Source organism: Trichosurus vulpecula, chromosome 5 (assembly GCF_011100635.1).
Source record: "Trichosurus vulpecula isolate mTriVul1 chromosome 5, mTriVul1.pri, whole genome shotgun sequence".
Lineage (NCBI taxonomy): Eukaryota > Metazoa > Chordata > Mammalia > Diprotodontia > Phalangeridae > Trichosurus > Trichosurus vulpecula.
In genome coordinates this window covers 127228782-127251616 of record NC_050577.1, presented here as the reverse complement: position 1 = coordinate 127251616, position 22835 = coordinate 127228782, and the positions used below count along the sequence as shown (strand labels likewise).

Here is a 22835-nt window from a genome sequence, read left to right as displayed (position 1 = left end):
TCCAGCCTCCCTATTCTCTGAGATACAACAATATTGAAATTAGGCCCATTAATAACTCTACAAGAGCCTCTAAGTGTTTAAGAAAAAGGAAGAGTCAATCGATGCAGCAAACTTCATTGTGTTCTTATTTTAAGAAATGGCCACAGCCACTCCAACCCAGCATCCACTACCCTGATCAGTCAGCAGCCATCAACTCCAAGGCAAGACCTTCTACCAGCAAAAGGATTTCAACTCACAAAAGCTCAGATGATGGCTAACATTTTTAGCGATAAGGCATTTTTAAATTAAGGCATGTACATTTTTTACAACATAATATTGTACACTCAACAGACTGTAAACATACTTTTACATGCACTGTGAAACCAAAAAATTCTCATGACTTGCTTTATCGAGATATTTGCTTTATTACAGTGGTCTGGAACCAAACCTGCACTATCTCTGAGGTATACCTGTATTACCCCCATTTTATAGATAAAGAAACTGAGATTTAATGACTTCCACAGCTAAAAAGTGTCTGAGACAAGATTTGAATTCAGGCCTTCCTGACTCCAGGTCCATGACACTATCCACTGCACACCTTATCTGCCTCTGATAATCTTGTTTATATCATTATTATGAGACTGTGAACTGTCTTTTACCTTTTTTTTGTATCCCAAGTTCTATAGACAGTGCCTAGAACACAGTAGGCATGTGAGAAATATTCATTGACTAACTGACAATCAACTTAATTTACCAAAGCAACCTCCAAAGATGCTAGAAAGGTGAACTTCAGGGAAGGTCTGTCCAAATTGTTCTCTCCATATAAAGTATAGGTGCCTTACTATATTCCTTGAGGGCACGGACATTTTGGCTTTTGTATCCTAGTACCTAGAACAGCACCTTGTATACTTTGTTGTTGTTCCAGCCCTGGGAGTCTCTTCACGACCCCATTTGGAGTTTTCTTGGCAAAAATATTGGAGTGGTTTGCTATTTCCTTCTCCAGCTCATTTAAGGGATGAGGAAACTGAAGGAAATAGGGTTAAGTGACTTGGCCTTACATATAATGGGAGCTAAATAAATATTTGTTCAGTTGAATGTGGTTTGAATTCCCTAGGGCAGCTAGGTGGCACAGTGGATAGCATACCAGGCCTGGAGTCAGGAAGACTCATCTTTGTGAGTTTATATCCAGCCCCAGACATTTACTAGCCTTGTGACCCTGGGCAAGTCATTTATCCCTGTTTGCTTCAGTTTCCTCCTCTGTAAAATGAACTGGAGAAAGAAATGGCAAACTATGCCAATACCTTTGCCAAGAAAACCCTAAATAGAGTCATGGAGAGTCAGACTCAACTGAAAAATGACTGAGTCCTTGAATTCCCAATGAATGAAATTCAAATTAATATAGTTTTATTATAAGTTCTCCCTATTTTCTCTGTGTATATAACACATATATTTCCTTTATTTATTTTACTAGTTGCTATGCTTGCCTAGCTACAACTTATCTTCACATACTAGTAAAGTCACACTTCAATGACTTTTAAAATTTTCTACTACCCTGGCAAGCAGATAATTTGAGGCAGAAATGTACTTTTCCCCATGAATTATGACATATTATACAATGTGGTATAATGCAAAGGTCATTTTATCTCTTTGGATCTGTTTCTTCATCTAGAAAAGAAGAAATGTTGGGTTCTAAGAAGTATTAAAGTTCTAGAATTCTAAGATTTTAATTACTGGTACTTGATCAATAAACTATGGAAGTTGGCCATAAAGGTAATTATCGTTCTTTCTATAATCGCTACAAAGATAAGAAAGCAATAAACCTTCTTGTGCTTTTTAACAGTATGATTAATACTCCATGAAAAAGGAACTTTGAATATATTCCAGGATATTAGGAGTGGATTTATCTTTTTTTCTATTAAAAAAAGGAGGCAAGTTTCCTAGGTGTACTGAGGAACTCAAATCGGTAGAGTCATGTTATGTTAAGATTTATTTTATCTTAAATCCAAAGTGAATGCTCCAAAATTACAAAAAACAAGCATGACCCTAAAGAAGAGAGATAAGAAGATATCTCCTCCAACTTTTTTCCAGTGGTTGGAGATCCTTAGGTGTGGAACATTGCATATATTGTCAAACTTGTTCACTGTTTTGACTGGTTTTTACTGATATTTGTCTCTTCTTCCTTTTTAAATTTTTTTCCTTAAAAATATTATTTGTTACATGAGATGAATTTCTGTGAGGGGAGGAGAGAGATATTGGGGAAAATTTAAGCAATGTAAAAAAGACATCCATTAAATTTATTTTTTGTTGTTGCTCAGTCATTTTCAGTTGTATCCAACTCTTCATGACCCCATTTGGGATTTTCTTGGCAAAGATACTGTAGTGGTTTGCCATTTCCTTCTCCAACTCATTTTACAGATGAGGAAACTGAGGCAAATGGCTATGTGGCTTGCTCAGGGTCATATAACTAGGAAGTGTCTGAGGCCAGATTTGAATTCAGGAAATCTTCCTGACTCCAGGCCCAGCACTCTATTCACTGTGGCCCCTAGCTGCCCTAAAATTTATTTAGTCAATCTTAAAAAAATGTTTTTAGGTAATATAAAAAGATATCAATAATATTTATTTTAAAAAATATTTACCCATTTGAGTTACTAATTACCTGTCTTAGAATCTCATCCAACAAGGTCATATTTGCTTCCTGAGCTTTTATTGTGTGAGAGAAGAATGCATAAGTCTTTCTAGGCATTAATTTTTCTTCTGGAGGTCTCTTAACTCCCACAATGAGGCATGCCTCAGAAATATCTTCCTGAAGAATGCCACCAGCTTTGACATATTCCTGTGAAGACAATTTTTGGGAAAATGTATTACATTTCTTTGTTGCATGCAATTTTTTCCTTAATCAGGGTGAAAATCAAAAGTGTTATCACTGAAGCAGTGGAAATGTTAAGTAAGATTTCTAGGTTTAAGTGGATTAAAACGCGTGGGAGAATGACTATATAATAACAGGTTATTATGTAAAGCAAGAAATAATGTTATGTCTATAGGTGTTCCAGCTGAGAGGCAGACTGATGTGGTAAAAGACAAATTGATACAATTTTTAAAGTACCTAATTTAGAGTCAGATTTTTCTAGGGTCAAATCCTCACTCTAACGCTTAATAGATCTGTGACCTTGGACAAATCACTTCATCTTTTCTGCCTCAGTGTGCTTAGCTGTCAAATATACTGCTTATTCTACCGATCTCCCAAACTGGTAGGGAAGAAAGAGCTTTCCGTAAACTTCAGATGCGTAAATAGGATCGTTCACTGTCACTGTTATGAGCAATCAGCCAATTGATTTACTGTGCAATTGAAAAAGAGCTTTCTATGATCGCAACTGTTAGTCCATAAAAATATGGACATTGAATCTCTTTCTTATGTGAAACAATATTATTGTGACTGGTGTATTAGTGAAAAGACACAAAATGCATATTTGCAGTTTTACTTAATACAAAGAAATAACTTTGTACTGGTCAAGGTCTCATGGCTTGAAGCTAGAGGTCACTAGGTGCTACAGTGATGGATCTGGAGTCAGGAAGACCTTAGATCTAACTAGACCTCGGACACTCGGTAGTTGCATGACCCTGGGAATGTCATTTAACTTCTGTCTTCCTCAGTTTCTTCATCTGCAAAGTAGGGATAATAATAATGTTTTGGGGATCAAATGAGATACTATTTGCAAACCTTATAGAGCTCTAAATGTTAGCCATTATGTTTATGGTTTCTTTCTAAGGAAAAGAAGTTCATTGTCGGTAACATGCATTTTGTGCTTATAGAATCATAAATTTTAGAATGGGAAAAGGCCTCAATGATTATCTAGACTAACCCTCATCGTTTTAAAAATGAAAGATCTGAGGCCCAGGGAAGTTTTGAGTGATTTGCTCATAGTTTATTATTATGGATAATTAGGAACTGATTTACTTCTTAAAGTATTTCCTATGGACCTACTAGGTGCAAGAAGTTCTGCTTAAGCAATCTGTGAGGTATAATTCATAAAGTCATTGGTTGTTGGTTGGCTAGATATTGTCTTTCTCTCCTGAAGAGGCCTAAAATGACATCACTATGCTAGAGTCAAGCTACATTGTGTCCAATTGTGGCTGATCAGACCAAATATGAGCTCAGAACGTTCTACCACAGGTAAGGCACAAATAATCCATGTCTAGCACTCTTTTACTACACTTGGACCCTTCTCCAAAGATGAATCTGATGTGGTCCTCCTATTAAGGAATTCATAGTATTCTAGATTGAATATGGCAGGTCATACAAAGAAATGCTAGAGTATGAGTCACCATATTCATCGTGCCGTAAGGATGGTACTTTACTTTTTTTTAAGAGAAACATTTCCCATTTTTTATTCTTAGCAAAGATCTTAATTCTTGTCATCAATAGATTTGAGCACTTGTACTGCTTCCTTTTAGACCAAATTGTCTTCCTCTATGTGTGCTAGAGAGTCCATAGCTTTCGTTCACCAGGAAGCAGCAAGGTTTGTGTTTTTTAACTTCCAACAAATGTGTCTTTCCCAAGAGTAGCATGGTTTTACTCTGAAATGTGGATCCATTTTTATTATGGAAATCCAGAAAATAGAGAAAGTCGTTGTGGTTAGGATGATAAAAAAAAAATAGCTTTATTGAGGTGGTGACATTTGGGCTGAAACACAAAGAACAAATAAGCCTTTGAAAGAGAGATGGCTGGGAGGGTAGTACAATCAGAAGGGAACAGTATAAACAAAGGTCAGACACAGGGTATGCTTGGTGAAATTCCAGTTTGCTGGAATGTGAAGGGAGTGACTGGAAAAGAAAGTTGGGGCCAAGTTGTAGAGAGCCTTGAATGTTATAATTTCTTCTGCCTTTTATGGAGGTGTTTGCCCTCATCTCCCTGATCAGAACAGTGATTTCGGTGGAATGATCTGAGAACATTCTGCACAATGGATTGGAGAGGCAAAGAATTTTGGACAATAAGGTAGGTTAGTAAACTGCTGCAACTGAGAGGGCCAGAAAAAGAATATTAACAATGGAAATGGACAGAAGGATATAAACATAAGAGACATACCAAAGAAATGAACTTACCATACGATGCTACCTGGTATCATTATTTATTTCATTATCGTCAGCTATTTGAGGCCCAAGACAGTGTCTTATACTTCATTAAATTTTTTTGCATCAACCATGGTGATTTCAACATCGTAATTAAACATAAATTTTTGGATATCTTTATGTTAAAGATTTATAAGTTCAAGGGCAAGCAAATAAGATATATCTGTATATACATATACACACATATATGTATAACTGTATATATAAGACATGTATTTATGTATACAATGTACAAAATATTTTATTTTCAACTCTAATTTGCAAAAGCTAGTTACTTTGTTTTTTCCCACTAAACAAATGCACCTTCTTAAAAAATTGCAAGTAAACTAAATTGCTGCAGAAATCAAATTATAAATTCATTAATGGAGCTCACCACTTAAAAAATTGCACTGAGAATCCTAACATTACCAAAGAGAAAGACAAGATTTGCCATACCAATAGTTCATCTCATAAATATCACAGGACCATCTCCGTTTCTCTCAGTAGTGACTTATGACTTGTGTTCAAAGCTATTTCCAAACTCCTTTTCAAACTATTTCCTGTAAATGCTGCCTCTTAGAATGAGTTCCATAAATTTATCATCTATTTCCTTTCATCTGTCCTAAACTTGCCTCATTGATATTTCAAAGGGTGACCCTTAGCTTAATATTTCAAGAGAGAACATATCTAAGCATCCTCTCCATCTCTTGGAAACCTTAACTTCCTTCAAGGCTCAACTCAAGTGCATCTCCTATGGGACGCCTTTTATGATCCTCCTATATACTTTTTACACTCTTCATTCTGAAATTATTGTGTGTTTATTTTTCTGAATACATAGACTACATAGCCTCTCAAAGTAGAAGGCAAGCTCTATTTGACATGGGTTGTCTTGTTCTGATTTTGTGTCCCAGCCACCTAGGATAGTGCCTAAATACTTATTAAACATGTATTTGTTGATTTAAAATTATTTGTGCTGATTATTTTATAAATTTTAATGTCTGCTTGACTTTTGCTAATTCAAGATGAAGAATTCTCATCTTTTCTGTCAGCCATCATATAGCATCTCCCTCCTCCACCTTCATCCCACTAATCCAGGAAGTTTTAAACATTTTTGTGTCACGGCCCTTTTGGCAGTCTGGCTAAACCTATGAACTACTGCTTGAATTATGCTTTTAAATGAATAAAATAAAATAAATAGGATTCCTAAGGAAATCAATTATATTAAAATACAGTCATGTGTGTGTATATATGTATACACACATATACATATACAAATGCATATACATATACATACACATATGCATATGTAGACATATGCATATACCTATACATATGCATACACATACATGTACATGTGCACATACACACATACATATACATGCACATGCAGCGTACATATGCATATTGCATACACATGTGCATATGCATCTACATCTACATCTACATCTACATCTACATAAACATATACATAGACATATACATATACATATACATATACATATACATATACATATACATATACATATACATATACATATACATATACATATACATATACATATACATATATTCACAGACCCCAGGTCAAGGAAGCCCTCCAATCTTCTAGGTGCCTTTTTCTGGACCTTCCCTCATTCTGTTATATCTCTCCTGAGGTGCAAAGAGGAAAATTGTTCTTTGACTTCTCTAAGTATTGCTCTAAGTATTCTGGGTGCAAGCATATCATATTGTTCTATAAGCAAAGAATATCACTTCCTATAACCTTTATCTAAATAGAAGACCGCTTTTGTGCCATGTGGTTATCACTTCTTTATAGTCTATTTTCTAAGGTCACATTTTCACATATCATTTTTCTTTTTATTCTTCTTTATCTCAACATGTTGCTAATCTAAGAGGCAACATGTCATGTATAGAGGATAGAGAGCTGGCCTCAAAACCAGAAAGACTTGTGGTTCAAGTCCCTGATACTGTGGGACATCACGTTCTGATACATACTGACTATGTGATTATGGACAAGTCACAACCTCCATGCTTTATGAGTAGTGGGGAACCTGAAGTCAAAGGGCTACACTTGAGGACCTACAGGGCCATGTGTGGCCTCAAGGCCCCAGGTTTCTCCATCCCGGGTAGAGCATGGAGGTTGTTACTTGTCTATAACCATGTAGTCAGTATGTATCAGAATGTGATGCCAGTTGGCATTGATGGAGAGAGCTCCTAACCAGGAGCTCCTTACATCAAGGAAATCATAGGAAATCCTATTATTTGATCATCTGTAGTTAGAACAAGGTCCTAAAGAGGCCAAGGCCACATGTTAGATCTCTATTCAAACTTGCTGGCTTTATTCTATCAAGGCCACAGGTTTCAACAATTTTGCAAATATATACCATGCACCACCAAGGGAATCAGGCAAGAAAGTGTAGATAGCCCCATCTCCAGGATTCAAAAAGCAATTTCAAAAGGGCAGGTTGAACAAATGGCAAGTGTCTATGTTACTTTTATCCAACAGCCTATAGGACTTTGCTACTGTGCAAAAAGTAAGATTAGACAGGATGAAAAGAACAGTATTGTAACAAATTCTCATTATATCATGGACTCTAGTCAGAATTATATCTATTTTTAAACAGAATTATATTCAATTAAATAGAATTAGAATTATTTTATATATAATTATGTTAAAACTAAATAGAATTATATACAATTTTAAATCCCTTTTCAAACTTTAAAAAGTATTTTTAAAAAAAAAAAATCTTGATTTCATTCAGATTCCTTAAGCTTTTTCACTCGTACTTTTTCAAAAAATGATCATTTAATCCCCTTGAAGGCAGAGACTTTCATTTTTCTCTGTATGTCATTCACTAGTCCCTAGCACAGCACATATTAAAAATAGAAAGTGACTAAAATTTGATAGTGTTTTTAGGAAGACAACTGGGTTCGACTCCTGCTTCTGACACTCACTAGCTGCATGGCTACAGCCAAGTCACTTAAACCCTCTGAGCCTTGATTTATCTCTAAATGGAGATAACAATGCTTCCGGTATGTTCCTGAGAAGGAAGTTGTGAAGATCAAATGAGATAATTTACAAAAGGCATATCACGAAACTGAAAACACCAAACAAGTGTTAGCTATCATCATTATTATAATTATACTAAGGCTTACCTTATCATGAATGGCTCTCCGATTCGAAGGTTGAACAAGCACCTTATATCCCAAATTGGTGATCCCTTTGACGTGCTTTGGGGCTAGAGGTGCCCTCCTTTCCCACGCATTTATATCTTCTCTCCTGAGTGCTAGCACAGCTTTATGATGGAGGCGTTTTAAACGGATGATCTCTAGCCTACATTGTTTGCTCCTGAGTACTCGGAACATCATGAAACCTAGGGAAACCTAGTGATGGTCAATGCAACAGAATAAAAGCAATCAGGGAAAAGCAGTTAATAATTTTAATCACCTTTGAAAATACCAGTAAAATAAGACAAACTCATGATGACGAGTTTGATCAATATGCATTCAGTGGATTTAGACTGTCATATTTAGCCAAGTAGGAAGTCAGTCATTAAGCACTTATTAAGCACCTACTATGTACCAGACGTTGTGCTAAATGCTGAGAATACAAAGAAAGGCAAAAGACAGTCGATGCTCTAGAGAGCCCTACAGCCGAATGTAGTCCCAAGTCTTTAATGTGGGGGATTAGTGTCCATCAAAGAAGAGGAGTACATTAGTGCCATAATTAGCTTCCACTCACCAGTAACTGTTCCACCAAATAAATTTTGGATACTACTTTTCTGAGTCATCACAAAAGTCTAAAAACTTGAATTTTTGTCACTTTAGAGTGGCAGAAGGAAATACACCCAAAAGCAATTACTTCAAATTGCTGGTGGTAGCATGCAAGACAACAAATAGCTGTTAAACAGTTGCAATGAATTAAGAACAGCGTTTATTAAAAGAGAACAAGAGGAAGTAAAACAAAAGATTCCAAAGATGACGGCTATCATAACTAAAACTATCACAACTAAAACCAAAGTCTGGAGACTCCAACACAAGAATCAGGTCCAAAAATCTCAAGCCTAATCAGCTTGCAATAAACCACAGACATCTATGATGCGGCAGGAAGGGAAGGGGGACTGAAATCACTCAACTTAGACATGTAGATGATTAAATGTTGCATTTAAATGATTATTTTTTAAAAGCCAATGAAAACATGTTATCATATACATATAGTCATAGCAACTTAAGTTTTTAGATAGGATGGGCCCTTAAAAAACTTATAAAAGACAAAGTACTTTAAGAGCTAATTTTCATAGTTCTACTGGATAACAAGTCATGGTGGGTGAGCTAAGCCTGTGTTATAATAAACAAGCTAAGACCCAGAGTTAAGAAAATGCTTTCCCCCACTCTTTATTGCAGAAGCGAAGCACTATTGATATGAAATATTACATTGTTTTCTCAGATGAGGCTGATGTGTGGGTTGGTTTTGCTAAATTGTTTCCTAACCTCTTTATTTTTTAGTCTTTTTGTTACAAGGCATAACTCAATGGGGAGAAGAACAGGAAGAGACATAACCAGAAATGAATGGGATGTAAACCAAAAGGCATCAATTTAAAAAATTTTAGCTAATAAAGCAATTTTTCTAAGTTATCAGTAACTGGTATGGTCATAGAGTTTAGAGATGAGAGGTATCTTAGATATCATCTTGCCTAAATCCTTTGTTTTACAGAAGAAAAAAAATATTAAGACCCAGAAAGTAAATTCCCCAAAGAAACATAAGTAGTAAGCAAGGTCCTCTGAGTCCAAATTCATTTAAGCCTTTGACAATGTTGATCACCCTCTTCTAGATATTCTCTTTTCTCTAGGTTTTCCTGACCCTAATCTCTCCTGGTTTTCCTCCAACCTATCTGAATCATTCCTCCATCTCCTTTGCTGGATCCAGGTGGTGTTCACTAACCATGGGTGTCCCGTAAGGGTTTGTCCTGGTCTTTCTCCTCTCTCTCACCTATTTCACTTGGTGATCTCACAAGCTCTCATGGATTCAATTATCATCTTTGTGTACATGATTGATATCTACATGTCCACCCTAAACCTCTTTCCCAACGTCTAGTCTCACATCTCCAATTGCCTACTAGACATATTGAACTGGATGTCCCATAGACATCTTAAACTCAGTTATGACCAACACTGAATTCTTTATTTTTCCCTCCAAACCCTCTCCTCTTACTAACTTCTCTATTACTACCCTCCCACTCACCCACAGTCACAACCAATGTTTCATCTTCAAGTCCTCATGCCCCATATCCAATCAAGAGTTTAGTCCTGTTTTTTCCACCTTTATAATATCTCTCACAATGAACCCCTTGTCTCTTCTAACACTGCCACCCTCCTGATGCAGATTCTTATTACCTCGTGCCTAGACTGTTACAATAGCCTGATGACTGATCTACATGCCTCGCGTATCTCCCCCATTCCACGCTATTCTCCACTTGATCTTCCTAAAGATATTTAACCATATCACACTCTTTCCCTCCACTCTCACCATTCCTTCAATCTATATTACTCTATTAGTATCTCCCTATTATTTCCAGTCTAGCTAATTTTGCAAAGACTTTGGTGAGATGTTTTAATGTATTATCTCAGAATATACTATAAGATTAGATCAAATATAAAATCCTCTGTTTAGCTTTTAGAGCCCTTCCTAACATGACCCCTTCCTACCTTTCAGTCTTCTTGCACCCTATTTAACTTCAAACACTCTCTAAGGTCCAGTGATGCTGAATATCACCTTACTGTTTCTCAGATGCAACACTCCATCTCTTGACTATTTGCATGCCTGGGACTCTCTTTCCCCTTATTCTTTCATCCGGGCTTCCTTCTAGTCTCAGTTAAACTCTACCTCCCGCAAGAAGCCTTTCTCAGTCTTCCTACATCTTATTGCATCTTCTCTGAGATGATCTCCAATTTATCCTGTACATATCTTGTTTGTATACAGTTGTTTGCAATTAGATTGTGAGGTCCTTGAGAGCAGAATCTTTCTTTTTATGTTTCCTTTCTTTGTATCTCCAGCATTTATCAGTGACTGGCACAGGGTAGGCACTTAATTCTAGTTGACGATGACTATGACCTTTTCTGTGATCGTGTGGATTTAGTTAAATTACAAATGGTCAGTACTTCAAAAGAAGACTGTTCCATACTGCTGACTACAAGTTTCCTGTATTTCATTGTCTATATTCCTTCCAGCAACGTAGATTAATATCTCCCAGTCACAGGATCACAGCACTGAAATGAAAGCATCCTTAAAGTCTATAGAGTCCAAATTCCTCATTTCAGAAATGAGACAACTGAGTCTGAGGGAGGTTGTTACTTGCTCTGGGTCACACAGTTAGTGCATGTCTGAGGCAGGATTTGAACTCGGGTTTTCCTGCCTTCAAGATTAGCTACTATGATACTATAACACAGTATAGACTGTCTCTGAGAATTGCGGTGCCCCTAAATTCACTATATGCAGCTATTCTGATGACAAATCTCTCTATAATTAGCCAAACTAGCTCTTGGATGGGGGCAGGGATGATATTAGTCAGCCCTGAGTCTGTACTCAAAGTCCTTCTGCTATGGTAGGTCCTAGTACCAGCATTTGCATTCTGTTGGCATAACCTTCAAGGACCCAGGAAAACTAAAATGTCCATATACAGTCTGAGCCAAGAGATCCCACTGCTAAGCATATAACCCAAGGAGATCAAAACCAGAAAGGTTTCACACACACACACACACACACACACACACACACACACACAAACATTCATAGCAACACTATTTGTTCTCTCAAAGAACTAGAAACAGAACAAATGTCCTTCAACAAGAAGTGGCTAAACTAAGTGTGGTTCTGCATCACAAGAAAGTCATAAATATGAAGGATTCAGAGAAGCATTGGAAGATGTACTGATGCAAACTTAAGTAAACAGACAATATGAACAATGATTACGGCAATGTGAATGGAAAGACTGAGCACTGTGTAATTTTAATGCTTAGTCATTCATAAAAAAGTTGAGAAAATATAGTTATCCCTTCCACATCATGGGGGTTGAGGACACAGAGGAACCTGGAAAGTAACCATAAAATGTTTTGGCCCCCCCTTTCATACCAGAGAAGTCTGAATTTTTATAGAATTAAAAGATAAAATATGTTGATGTGATGCTATACTAGACATACATACATACATACATACATATATACATTTCTGAGTTTCTAAACTTTTTCTGAGTCATCTGTTGGCCTTCACATGTTGTCTGCAACTTCCACAAAACTCCCCCAAAATTCCCATTTTATTTCTTATGCCAAGCCAAGATATATTGAAACCACATTGGGGAAAGTGTAGAATAACTGTATACCAATCTCCCTTCTTTGTAGAGGTGGGGGGCTAGGGATATGGAATATTGCACCTTCTCTCGAAGAAGGTTAAAATGTTAATTGGTTTTGCTGATTTTTTTCCTATAGTTTTAAATCTTTGTTATAAGGGATAACTGGGTAGGAAAGTACAGAGAAATATATTCACAAATGGAGATGATTTTAAAGCAAACTATATCAATAAAAAGAAGTAAGAGCTGTCAAGGATGAAGAAGCTGGGAAATCTACTTTTTAAAAAAAATGTTAGAGCTGTTTCTTTTTGGGCAGTGTATAGCAATATTAAGTATATACAAGCAGTCCTATATATACTTCAATTGGTGCTGAGGACATTACTAAATTTTCTCCACAAACTTTTTTTTTTCAGTGAAACATGAGGCAAGGTTCTCAGCTGAGACAGAAGGGGGAAAGGGAGTCATAGATCCAGTCTATTCTTCTGCTAGAATTTATTCAGCAGATTATCACATATAACTTTCTGAGAAATAGTACATAGTGTTGCTTTGAGCATTCTTCCCCCTCCCTCCCCTGCCCCAAACTTCAGGGCATTTTCTTGAAAGAGTTCCTAATACCAAATCGAGTTGACATACCTGATAAAGGACTGAACGTGGAGTCAGGAGAACCAGAGATCTCCAATGAATAGCTCTGCTTGAACAGTAAACTCTCTTCCCGTAGTGAAAAGTAAACTCTCTGAGGGGACAGACTGCTTTTTTGTTTTGTTTAATCTTTTAATCCAGAGTGAGTGCTTACCGAATGTTTGTGGAATGAAGGAAGTGAGTCTTTAAGAGCCTCAGGCAACTGCCTACTGTTTAGATGCTAATCTGGGACCAGCAAGAGTGCCCATTCCAACAGCCATCCCCCCAGGCACAACCAGATAAAAACACGTTGAAATTGCAAAGAATACAGAAGAAAGCCTCAAGATTATGGTTTCCCTTTTTCTGTTGAATATCATGAATATCTCTATCATGCTATTATTTATTTCCTAGAGACAAACTCTCTTTCCAGGAAGAAGTTCTATTTACAGAGCATGTCACATGTGCTCCTGTGAATTGCCCTATGAAAGGCAAGGAGTCACTTTCACCTGAGATAGTGGAAAGAGTACACACTCTGGGAATCAGTTTGAAATTATGCTAAATTTGTTGTTCAAATCCCATCTGCTTGATTGACAATCTCCCAAAGCCTCAATTTCCTCATCTATAAAATGGGAGGGTGGTCTAGATTATCTCTAAAGTCTCTTCCAACTAATACACTGTGAGGCAGTTGAAATGTTGTAAATTTTGCCCTAGAGAAGACAGAAACAAAGGGCCTCTCAAATCGTCCCCCGACCCCGCTCCACTCCAGGACTTGGTGATGACCAGGGACTTGTCCAAATCATATCCACATTCCAGCATTTGCTAGAACAGGTTTTGAGAATGTTAGCCTCCGCATCGAATTCACCTTTTCATCATACAGCATGAGCTTTTCCCTTCTTGGGTGATGGTATTCTATTCTGTGAACACATATGTACTAGTACACTCACAAGACAAATGAGGCTGGGAAAACTTTCAACACCTATTTTTAGTCATAGGTTTAAATAAATTAGGGAAAAAAATGTGATACTTGTATAACTATTCACAGTTTTAAAATGTCTCTACATAGTTTATCTCACCTGTAGATCTTGTACTACTTGGTTAGTCAGCTACAATTTTTTTTTGTTTTGTTTTTTATTTTATTTTATTTTTGTCATCTACAATTTACTAAGCCTGTGCCAGGCACTGTGCTAAGTGCTGGGGATACAAGGGGAAAAAAAAAGTAAAAACAATCCAGGACCTCAGGGAGCTCACCTCTTAATGGGGTAGACAACGTGTAATCAACTCTATATATGTAAGGTATGTACAGGATAGGTTGGGGGTAGTCTCAGAGGGAAGGCTGTAAGATTATGGCTTCTTACAAAAGGTAGGGTCTTGTTTGAGACTTAGAGGAAGTAAGAGAAACCAAGAGGCAGAGATGAGAAAGGTGTCTGTTCCAGGTATGGGGGACAGCCAGTGAAAATTCATGGAGTAATAGTAGGGAGGCCAGTGTCATCTCTTGAATACTTCCCCTTCTCTCCTGTGACACTGCCGCCACTCTAGCGCAAGTCTTCATAACCTAACACCTGGATTATTGCAATAGCCTGCTGATGGGGCTGCCTGCCTCAAATCTCTTCCCCACTCCAATCTATTCTCCATTCAGCCCCTAAAATGATTTTTCTAAAACACAGGTCTAATCATATCAACACCTACTCAATAAACTCCAGTAGCTTCCTATTGTCTGCAGGACCAAACACAAAATGTTCTGTTTGGTATTATTGAAAACTCTTCGTTACCTACACCCTCATGTATTTCCAGTCCTCTTACACCTCACTCCCCAGCATGTACTCTTCAATCCAGTGACACTGGCCTTCTGGCTGTTCCAGGAACAAGAAGCTCCATCGCTTGGCTCCAGGCATTATCTCTGCCTGTCCCACTCTAATTGCTGAGCTCTCTGACTTCCTTCAAGTCCCAACTAAAATCCCACTTCTGGGAAGTTTTCCCCAACCCCTCATAATTTCAGTGCCTTCCTTCTGTTATTTGTTTTCCGATTTATTCTGTATAGTTTGCTTTGTCTACAGTTGTTTGCATGTTGTCTCCCCTGTTAGATTGTAAGCTCTTTGAAGTAAGGCACTGTCTTTTTTTTTTTTTGCCTCTTTGTATTCCCAAGGCTTAGGGTAGTGCTTGGCACACAATAGGCACTTCATAAATGTTGGACTGGCGTGGTAGGACAGCAAGGAGGCTAGAGAGTATGTGGAATAAGGTGTAAGAAGACTAGAAATATAGGAAGGATGGGCTTTAAAAGTCAGAGGCATTTATAAATGATCCTGGAGACAATGGGAGTCCACTGGAGTTTATTGAATAGGGGCTAGGAATGATGTGGTCAGGCCTGATTTTTAGGAAGATGAATTGGACATCTGGGTGGAGAATGAATTAAGAATGTGACTTAAGAAGCAAGACCAACTAGCAGACTACGGCAATAGCCAAATAGCCAATGGGGGCCTGCACTGGGGTGGTTGCAGTGTCAGAGGCAAAAGAGGGCCTTATAAGAGATGTTATTCAGGATCTATGATAACAATGAACCACTAGATATTCTTAATGCACAGATCCTTCCAAGTCAAAACTACTCTCACAAGCTTCAGTGGCCCCAAATTAGTCCCAAAGAGAAGCTTCAAATTCTGGTTTGGTATTTTGCAATTCATTTTCCAACATATTTTTCCAGGTTAATTTCACTGCCCCTCTAGCATTCTACATTCCAGCCAAATTGGCCTTTTTGCTTTTTGCTGTTCCCCCACAGGCCATCAAACCTCTCAGTTCTGTAGACAAATCTCTAAAATCTAAATCACAGAGAAGGTGCAGATCTACACTGGCTCCCTCTCAACCAAAGGCTGAGGAAAATAATCAGAATCTCTCCTCACTGGGCTGTGCTTCCTTTCCATTCCCATTGCTTACATTCAGAGATAATGAATGAATGGCAGCTGGCCATATAATATTTTAAAAAGCACAGAAACCGAAAGTAGAAAGCTTCCACATTCTGGCTGCTTCCATTCCATCTCCCACTTTCATTCCTTTGCACAGAATGTCCTCCAACCTTGAAACGTTCGTCCCCTTCTCACCTCTGCCTAGTTCTTTTCAAGTCTCAGCTCAAGTGATTTCTCTTAATGAGGGTTTTCCTGAATCCTCTCCCCCATTTCTTATCATTTTCCACTTTCAAACCCAACCCCACAAATTACAGGGTGTTCCTAAAGTCTGGACACATAGGCAAAAATGCATATTTTCAAGAAATGAAATGAATGAAACTGTCAACATCTTATTTAATTGGAATATTAACAAATAACATCTTCAATATGTTTTCCATCATTTGTGATGCAAAGGTCGATGTACTTTGCAAGATTCATGTGAACTCGATGCAATAACTCCATATTGCCATGAACTTTAGCACATTCACTCTTTATGCATTCAATCAAGTACGATGCATCTGTGATTTTCATTGAGTACACCTTCTCTTTTAGCATACCCCAGAAAAGAAATCAAGGGGGCTAAGGTCTGTTAATATTCTGAATATTTCAAAATATGCATTTTTGTCTATGTGTCCAGACTTTAGGGACACCCTGTACTTTGTAATAGCTACATATCTATCTGTACATAAAGATATATATTGCATAGTGCCCCCTCCATATAACAACAAGAATTAGAGGATTAAAAAGTCTAAAGGTCTCGGGGCTCCTTCCATTCCCATTAGTCTGGGAAGGGTGAGGACTTCCTCAAAGAAGCCCACGTGGTTAGGAAAAACAGGAGGAGAGAAGAGGACGATTGCTCAGCATCCAATGCCATTAGGAGACCCCTCCCAACTCCTGAGAACTCTGGGGCAGGGATCAGAGCAGAGGGGCCAGGAAGCCTGAGCAGAGACAATCCAGGGCTAATGACTTGGTGGGGGTGGGGAGAAGGTAGAAGGAAAAGAGAGGGGTGAGAGGAATTGAGAAAATCCGCCACCCTTCCCCAAAGACAAACTTATTTTTCGTCCCTTCTTGAGAGCTAGTTAAAGCAGCCAGAATGTGAAAGCTTTCTACTTTCGGTTTCTATGCTTTTTAAAATGTTATATGGCCAGGTGCCATTCATTCATTGTCTCTGAATGCAAGCAATGGGAATGGAAAGGAAGCACAGCCCAGTGAGGAGAGATTCTGATTATTTTCCTCAGCCTTTGGTTGAGAGGGGGCCAGTGTAGATCATCACCTTCTCTGCAATTTAGATTTTAGAGATTTGTCTACAGAACTACAAGGTTTGATGGCCTACCCAGAGCTACACTGCCAGTATGTTTCAGGATTTGAATCCTGGCCTTCCTAGCTTTGAGGCCAGCTTTTGATAGAGAGCTGTCTCTGGCACATAGTAGATTCTTCATAAATACTTGTTTAATTGATACATATTCTTACTGTCTGTGCCATCACCCACATCAGTTTCACAGGTAATTGTTGGTCTAAGGTATCTATTATTCTCCAAACAGCTTCATCAAGACTCTACAGAAATCTCCCCCCTCCATCCCTGCCAAAAAACTTGGGTCTTAACTATAATAGTATAGTACTTCATGACTGATTGATATGGGAGGTGAGAAGGAATGAAAAGTTGAATAGGAAACCTAGGTTTTGAGCCTGGATGACTGAGGCGGTAACCTCAACAGCAATAGTGAAGTTAACAAGAGGGGAGGATTTTTTTTTTTGAGGGGGAGATAATGAGTGCAATTTTGGAAATGTTGAGTTTAAGACAGGACATCCAGTTCAATATGTCTAAAAAGCAGTTGGAGATGCAAGACTGGATGTTGGGAGAGACGCTAGGAATGGATAAGTAGATTTAAGAATCAACAGAGAGAAGATAACAGCATCCATTAGAACAGATATTACCAAAGGAAATAGCACAGAGGAAGAAAAACAGGTGGTCCAGGACAGAACCCCATGGGACACCCACAGTAAGCAGACATGGATGAGAGATCCATTGAAGTAGAAAGAAGAATGATCAGATAGCTAGAGGAGTACCAGGAGACAGTAGTATCATGAAAACCTGGAGAGGATCAGGGAGAACGGAGTGATCAACAGTGTCAGAGGCTACAGAGGAGTCAAGGATGAAGATTGAGAAAAAGCCATAAGATTTGGTAACTAAGGAATCATTGGTAACATTGGAGAGAGCAGTTTCAATAAGATAAATAAGACTGGGAGAATGTCTGCAGTTAAGAAGAGCATGAGAAGAAAGGAAGTGGAAGGACCTATTGTGGACAGTTTTCTCAAGGAAAGGGAGGAGACACATCTGATGACAGCTATCGTGGGGTTTTTTTGAGGATGGAGAAGACTGACGTGGACGTATTTGTAGGCAGTAAGGAAGCAGCCAGCAGACAGAGAGAGACTGAGAATAGTTGAGAGAATGGGGATGATAGAGAGAACCATCTGCTGGAGAAGATGGGATGGAATGGGATAATTTGTATGTCTACAGGGATTTGCCTTGGCAAGGAGAAAGGCCACCTTGTTTTGTGAGATGGCAGTGAAAGAGGAGATTGTGGCAGACATCTGCATGATTTGAGATGAGGTGGAAAGAAGAGGGAACTCTTAGCAAATGGCTTCATTTTTTTTCCAGTAAAATATGAGGCAAGATTTTCAGCTAGAGGGTGGGGAGAGGAGCCATGGCAGGTTTGAGGAGGGATGAAAAGTTCCCTTCAGCTCCAAATCCATGCTCTGGTTAAAAAAAAAAAACAGCTGGGACTGATATATGGATGAGATAGTCGATGCACAAAAGCTGACCCCATCTGTCTCTGACCAGAGATGGATGATAACTTCAAAGTAGAAGGACATTCCTGTGTTAGGGGTAAGGGGAAGAGGGTTAGCATGCAGTCCAGCTTGCTTCTCTCCAGTTCTGCAGGGAGATAGGTAGGGCCAGATTTTGTTCTTCTCCTTACCTCACTTATAGACTGGGAAATAGCTGGACAAAGTATAGTAAAGAATGTAATGGGATATTCTAGCAATGTAAGAAATGATGGATATGAAGGATTGAGAAAAATATGGGAAGATTTACATGAATTGATGCAAAGTAAAGAAAATAGAACCAGAAAAACAACATATGTAATGGCTGCAAATAATTAAAGAGCAATAACAGAAAGCTAAATGCTGGTGTAATTATAATGACCAAGGTTTGACCAAGGGAAAACATGAGAAAATACACCTCCCTTCCTTCATTGCAGAGGTAAGAAACTATGGGTATAGTATATTGCACATACTTTTATGTCTTGATTGTTTTTCTAAACTTTTTATCTTTGTGACAAAGGAGAGAATAATGGATAGGGGAAAGTGGAGGGGATATATCCAGAAATCAATGTAATATAAAAACAAAAACATAGTTTTTAATGCTTCAGGGAATAAAAGGAATAAAATTAGGCAAAGGAACCTCCACTAGCCAGAATAGAACTCTGGATGTTTTCATTTTGTTGTACGTGTTTGATGATAGCAAAAGATGACAATGACAGTTGGAAAACTTCTCACCCAGAATGAAATTATCCATCTAATAGTACCAACTGCCAGAGGAGTAATCCTGCTCCTGAAAGATGTGTCCTCCAGTGAACTAGAGAAATAATATTGTTACCTTAGTAAAGAGTAACCCATGAATGCAGGAAAACTCAATTCAGTCTAACTGACATTTATTAACCACCTACTATATGCAATGAACTGTGCATAAAAAAAAAACTAGAAATGAAAACAGTCTCTTCCCTCAGGGGAATTAAATTCTAATGCAATCATATATTAATAGTTTGAAAGAAATTTGAAAGTCATCTATTCCAGACTCCTCATTTTATAGAAGAGGAAATGGGCTCAGGGAGGCTAAATAATTTATCCAAGATCATCCAGGGAATAAGTGGTAAAGTCAGGTATTGAATCCGGGTTCCTTGAATCCAAATTCTGTAGCATACAAATATGTATATTTAAGATAATATAAGGCAGGGCATTGTACTAAGAACTAGGTAGGATCAAGAAAGGTTTTATATAGGAAATGGCACCATGAAAGACACACTAAAGATTCTGAAAAGGAGTGAATTCCAAGCATAATAAATAGGAGATAAAATGCTGAGTGAGTTTGGTGAGTACAAGGAGGCTGGTTTGGCCAGTACAGAGTGCGTGTGCCAAGAGGATTAGTAGGACAGGTTTTAAAAGGTAGTTTGTAGCCATATTGTGGAAGGCCTTAAATGCCAGGTTGAGGAGCTTGTATTTTGCTTCTTTCACTTCTGCTTGTGTGGCCTTGGGTTGGTAACTTGACCTCTTCGTAAAATGAGGTTGTTGAGGCAGACCACTTGTAAATTCCTTCTCAAGTCTAGACCTATGATCTTATGAACACTGGAGGCAACATGGAGTAAGGAATTTGGGAGCAGAGGAGTGTGGCATGTTTCTGGCTGTGCTTGGGTAAGATTTGTTTGGTAGCTTTGTGAAGTATGGGAGAGAGAGAAAGTGTGGGAGGGAGGGAAGGAAGGAGAGAGGGAGGGAGGGAGGGAGAGAGAGAGAGAGAGAGAGAGAGAGAGAGAGAGAGAGAGAGAGAGAGAGAGAGATGGGGGTTGGGAGACCAATTCAGTCAGTTTCTAATTTATCCTGGTAAAAGATAAAGGTAAAAAAAGGTAGGAATCAGGGCTTCTGAAACCCCCAAGTGCCATGCGGCCCTAATAAGAACAGAGTCTTGACCTAATCCTAGCATCAGTGATGTGGTGCCGTTTACACTATCGGGGATTTGTTATTTTCTCCCTCTCCTCACTCTACGGTCTGGGTCTGGGCACAGGGCAGACCTGGAAAGGGAAGTGGAGCGCGGAGTGGGGCTGGGGGAGAGAAAAGAAGCGAGAACTGGACCGGACTTCCTCCCCTGCCTCCGAAAAGAAAGGATGAATCCAAGATGGGCAGGATGTTCCTGATAAGAAGTTAAAGCAAAAAGGCAAGGGGAGAGACACTCTGACACAAGAGAAAAAGTTATTTTCAGCCCTATGAGAAACAAAGAAGTAAAGTAACCAAGATAGGGATGGAGGAAGGGCCACTAGCCTAGCCTTCCCCAAGCCTTTCTACTAGTACTTATTTTCTCTCTCTCTCTCTCTCTCGCTCTCTCTCTCTCTCTCTCTCTCTCTCTCTCTCTCTCTCTCTCTCTCGCACACACACACACACCACACGGAGAAGAGATCCGGCCACGTGTGACCGAAACATCTCCCCTACCCTCCAATTGCTTCCCACCCTCGGGATAAAGTGAAAAGGGAAAACGTGCCCTTTTGGGCAGCTAGAGTTGGGGGGCTAATATAGGGCAGGCTGGGGGTCCCCCACCCTTAACTTTTCCAGCTCCCTCTCCCAAAGCTGCAGTTGGAACACCCGGCTTGAGGTTTAGAGTGCATCCCCAAGGCCGACCCCCTCATCCCCATCCCGCCCGTCTTTCAGGGACCACCTCTTCCTTACCTTGCTCTGGGACCCTCGATTCTTTGGGGCATGCACTGGGAGCCCCCGCGGCCGCTTCTAATCTCTGCCTTGAAAGCTTGGAATTCCAAGAGACAAATTGGGGTGGGGGAGGCGGTGGGGTGGGGGAAAGGGGGAGGAGGAGATGTTTGCTGAACTTTTGTGGGACGCCACGCCTCTTGCTCCCGCGACCAATCGACTCTCACACTGAGGGAACAACCTTCCTTCTCCACCAATTGGAGGCGCTGTCAGGTGTTATGTCATGCCCTCTTGATTTCTGGATTAGTGTGACCTGCGGGTTTGCTCTCGGGGTCGCGTTTCTTAGCGCACACGGCTCTTATTAACCAGATTTGTCACAGTCCCTGGCACAGTGGAACGGAATCTGGGAATGACGTGAATAGAAATGAACTCGAAAACGAATTTCTAGTAACTTGACGAAAATGTGTGCATACATGCATCAATATTGATCTTCACCGTCAAGCCCAAATGTTTGTTTAACGCCCGTTACCTTCAATATGCTGAGAGCGAGGTGGGGGAGGGGGGATTCCTAATGTTTAGAGAGGCAACATGCTGTAGGGGTAAGGGCCCTGGAATGGAAGAGAGGCCTTAGTTTCTGACCTGGGGTTATTTACATGTTAATTGTATAACAGAAAGTTATAACCTGCCTGGAACTCACCTTAAAATAGACATGCCACTTCATTTTAGGATCCCTCTAGATTTGTGATTCTATCTGTATGTCCATGGGAAAATGAATCGCATGACAAACACCCTCTCACACCCCAGGTATCCTCTATGGTCATTTGTGACTAGACAAAGAGCTTGGAATAACACCAGGTGGGAAAGTGAAATTTGGTAGGGCATAGAAACTAACTCAGTTTTTATACAATCTCTTGTTAAAATGGAGAATGTAATCAGTCAACAAGAATTTATGAAATGTTTTGGGTGATACAAAAGTGCACTGGGGAGACAAAAACAGATAAGAACATGGTACCTATTTTTAAGAAGCTCACTTTCTAGTGAAGGAGGCACCATGCAAACAACTACTTACTTAGAAAATATATGCAGTGTAAATGGGAGGTAATCCCTGGAAAAAGATACTCAGTGGGGAGAGACCAGGAAAAGGTGGGATTTGAGCTGTCATGAAGAAAGACATGCCTTGAGCTATTACCTCTAGTATAGTAATAACTCCTGTAAGCTGTTTCTCTCCCTGAATACTCCCCTGAGTCCCAGACCAGCCTTTCCATTTGCAGGCTAATCATCTACGTCCCTGTGAAGGTTACACTGATACCTCAAACTCAACAGATTAATAAATCAAAATCAATCATTTTCTTTCACTAAAAACATGCTCCTCTTTATGCTTTCCATA

The 22835-nt window shown here is 39.1% G+C and overlaps 1 protein-coding gene across 3 annotated transcripts in view; it reads right to left on the bottom strand.

Annotated features, from left to right (window-relative positions):
* AASS (aminoadipate-semialdehyde synthase) overlaps positions 1 to 21566 on the bottom strand; it is a 77444-nt gene extending 55878 nt beyond the window's left edge. Inside the window, exons 1-3 of one of the 3 annotated variants that reach the window (XM_036760131.1) lie at positions 21473 to 21566; positions 8242 to 8469; positions 2636 to 2812 (exon numbers count right to left, since the gene is read on the bottom strand). In XM_036760131.1, coding sequence (XP_036616026.1) covers positions 2636 to 2812; positions 8242 to 8454 — 390 coding nt within the window. In that variant the 5' untranslated portion in view covers positions 8455 to 8469; positions 21473 to 21566. Of the gene's footprint in view, positions 1 to 2635; positions 2813 to 8241; positions 8470 to 19537; positions 19595 to 21472 lie in introns of those variants that run through there. The other 2 variants (XM_036760134.1, XM_036760132.1) reach the window with 2 other exon arrangements.
* Between the last annotated feature and the right edge of the window lie 1269 nt (positions 21567 to 22835).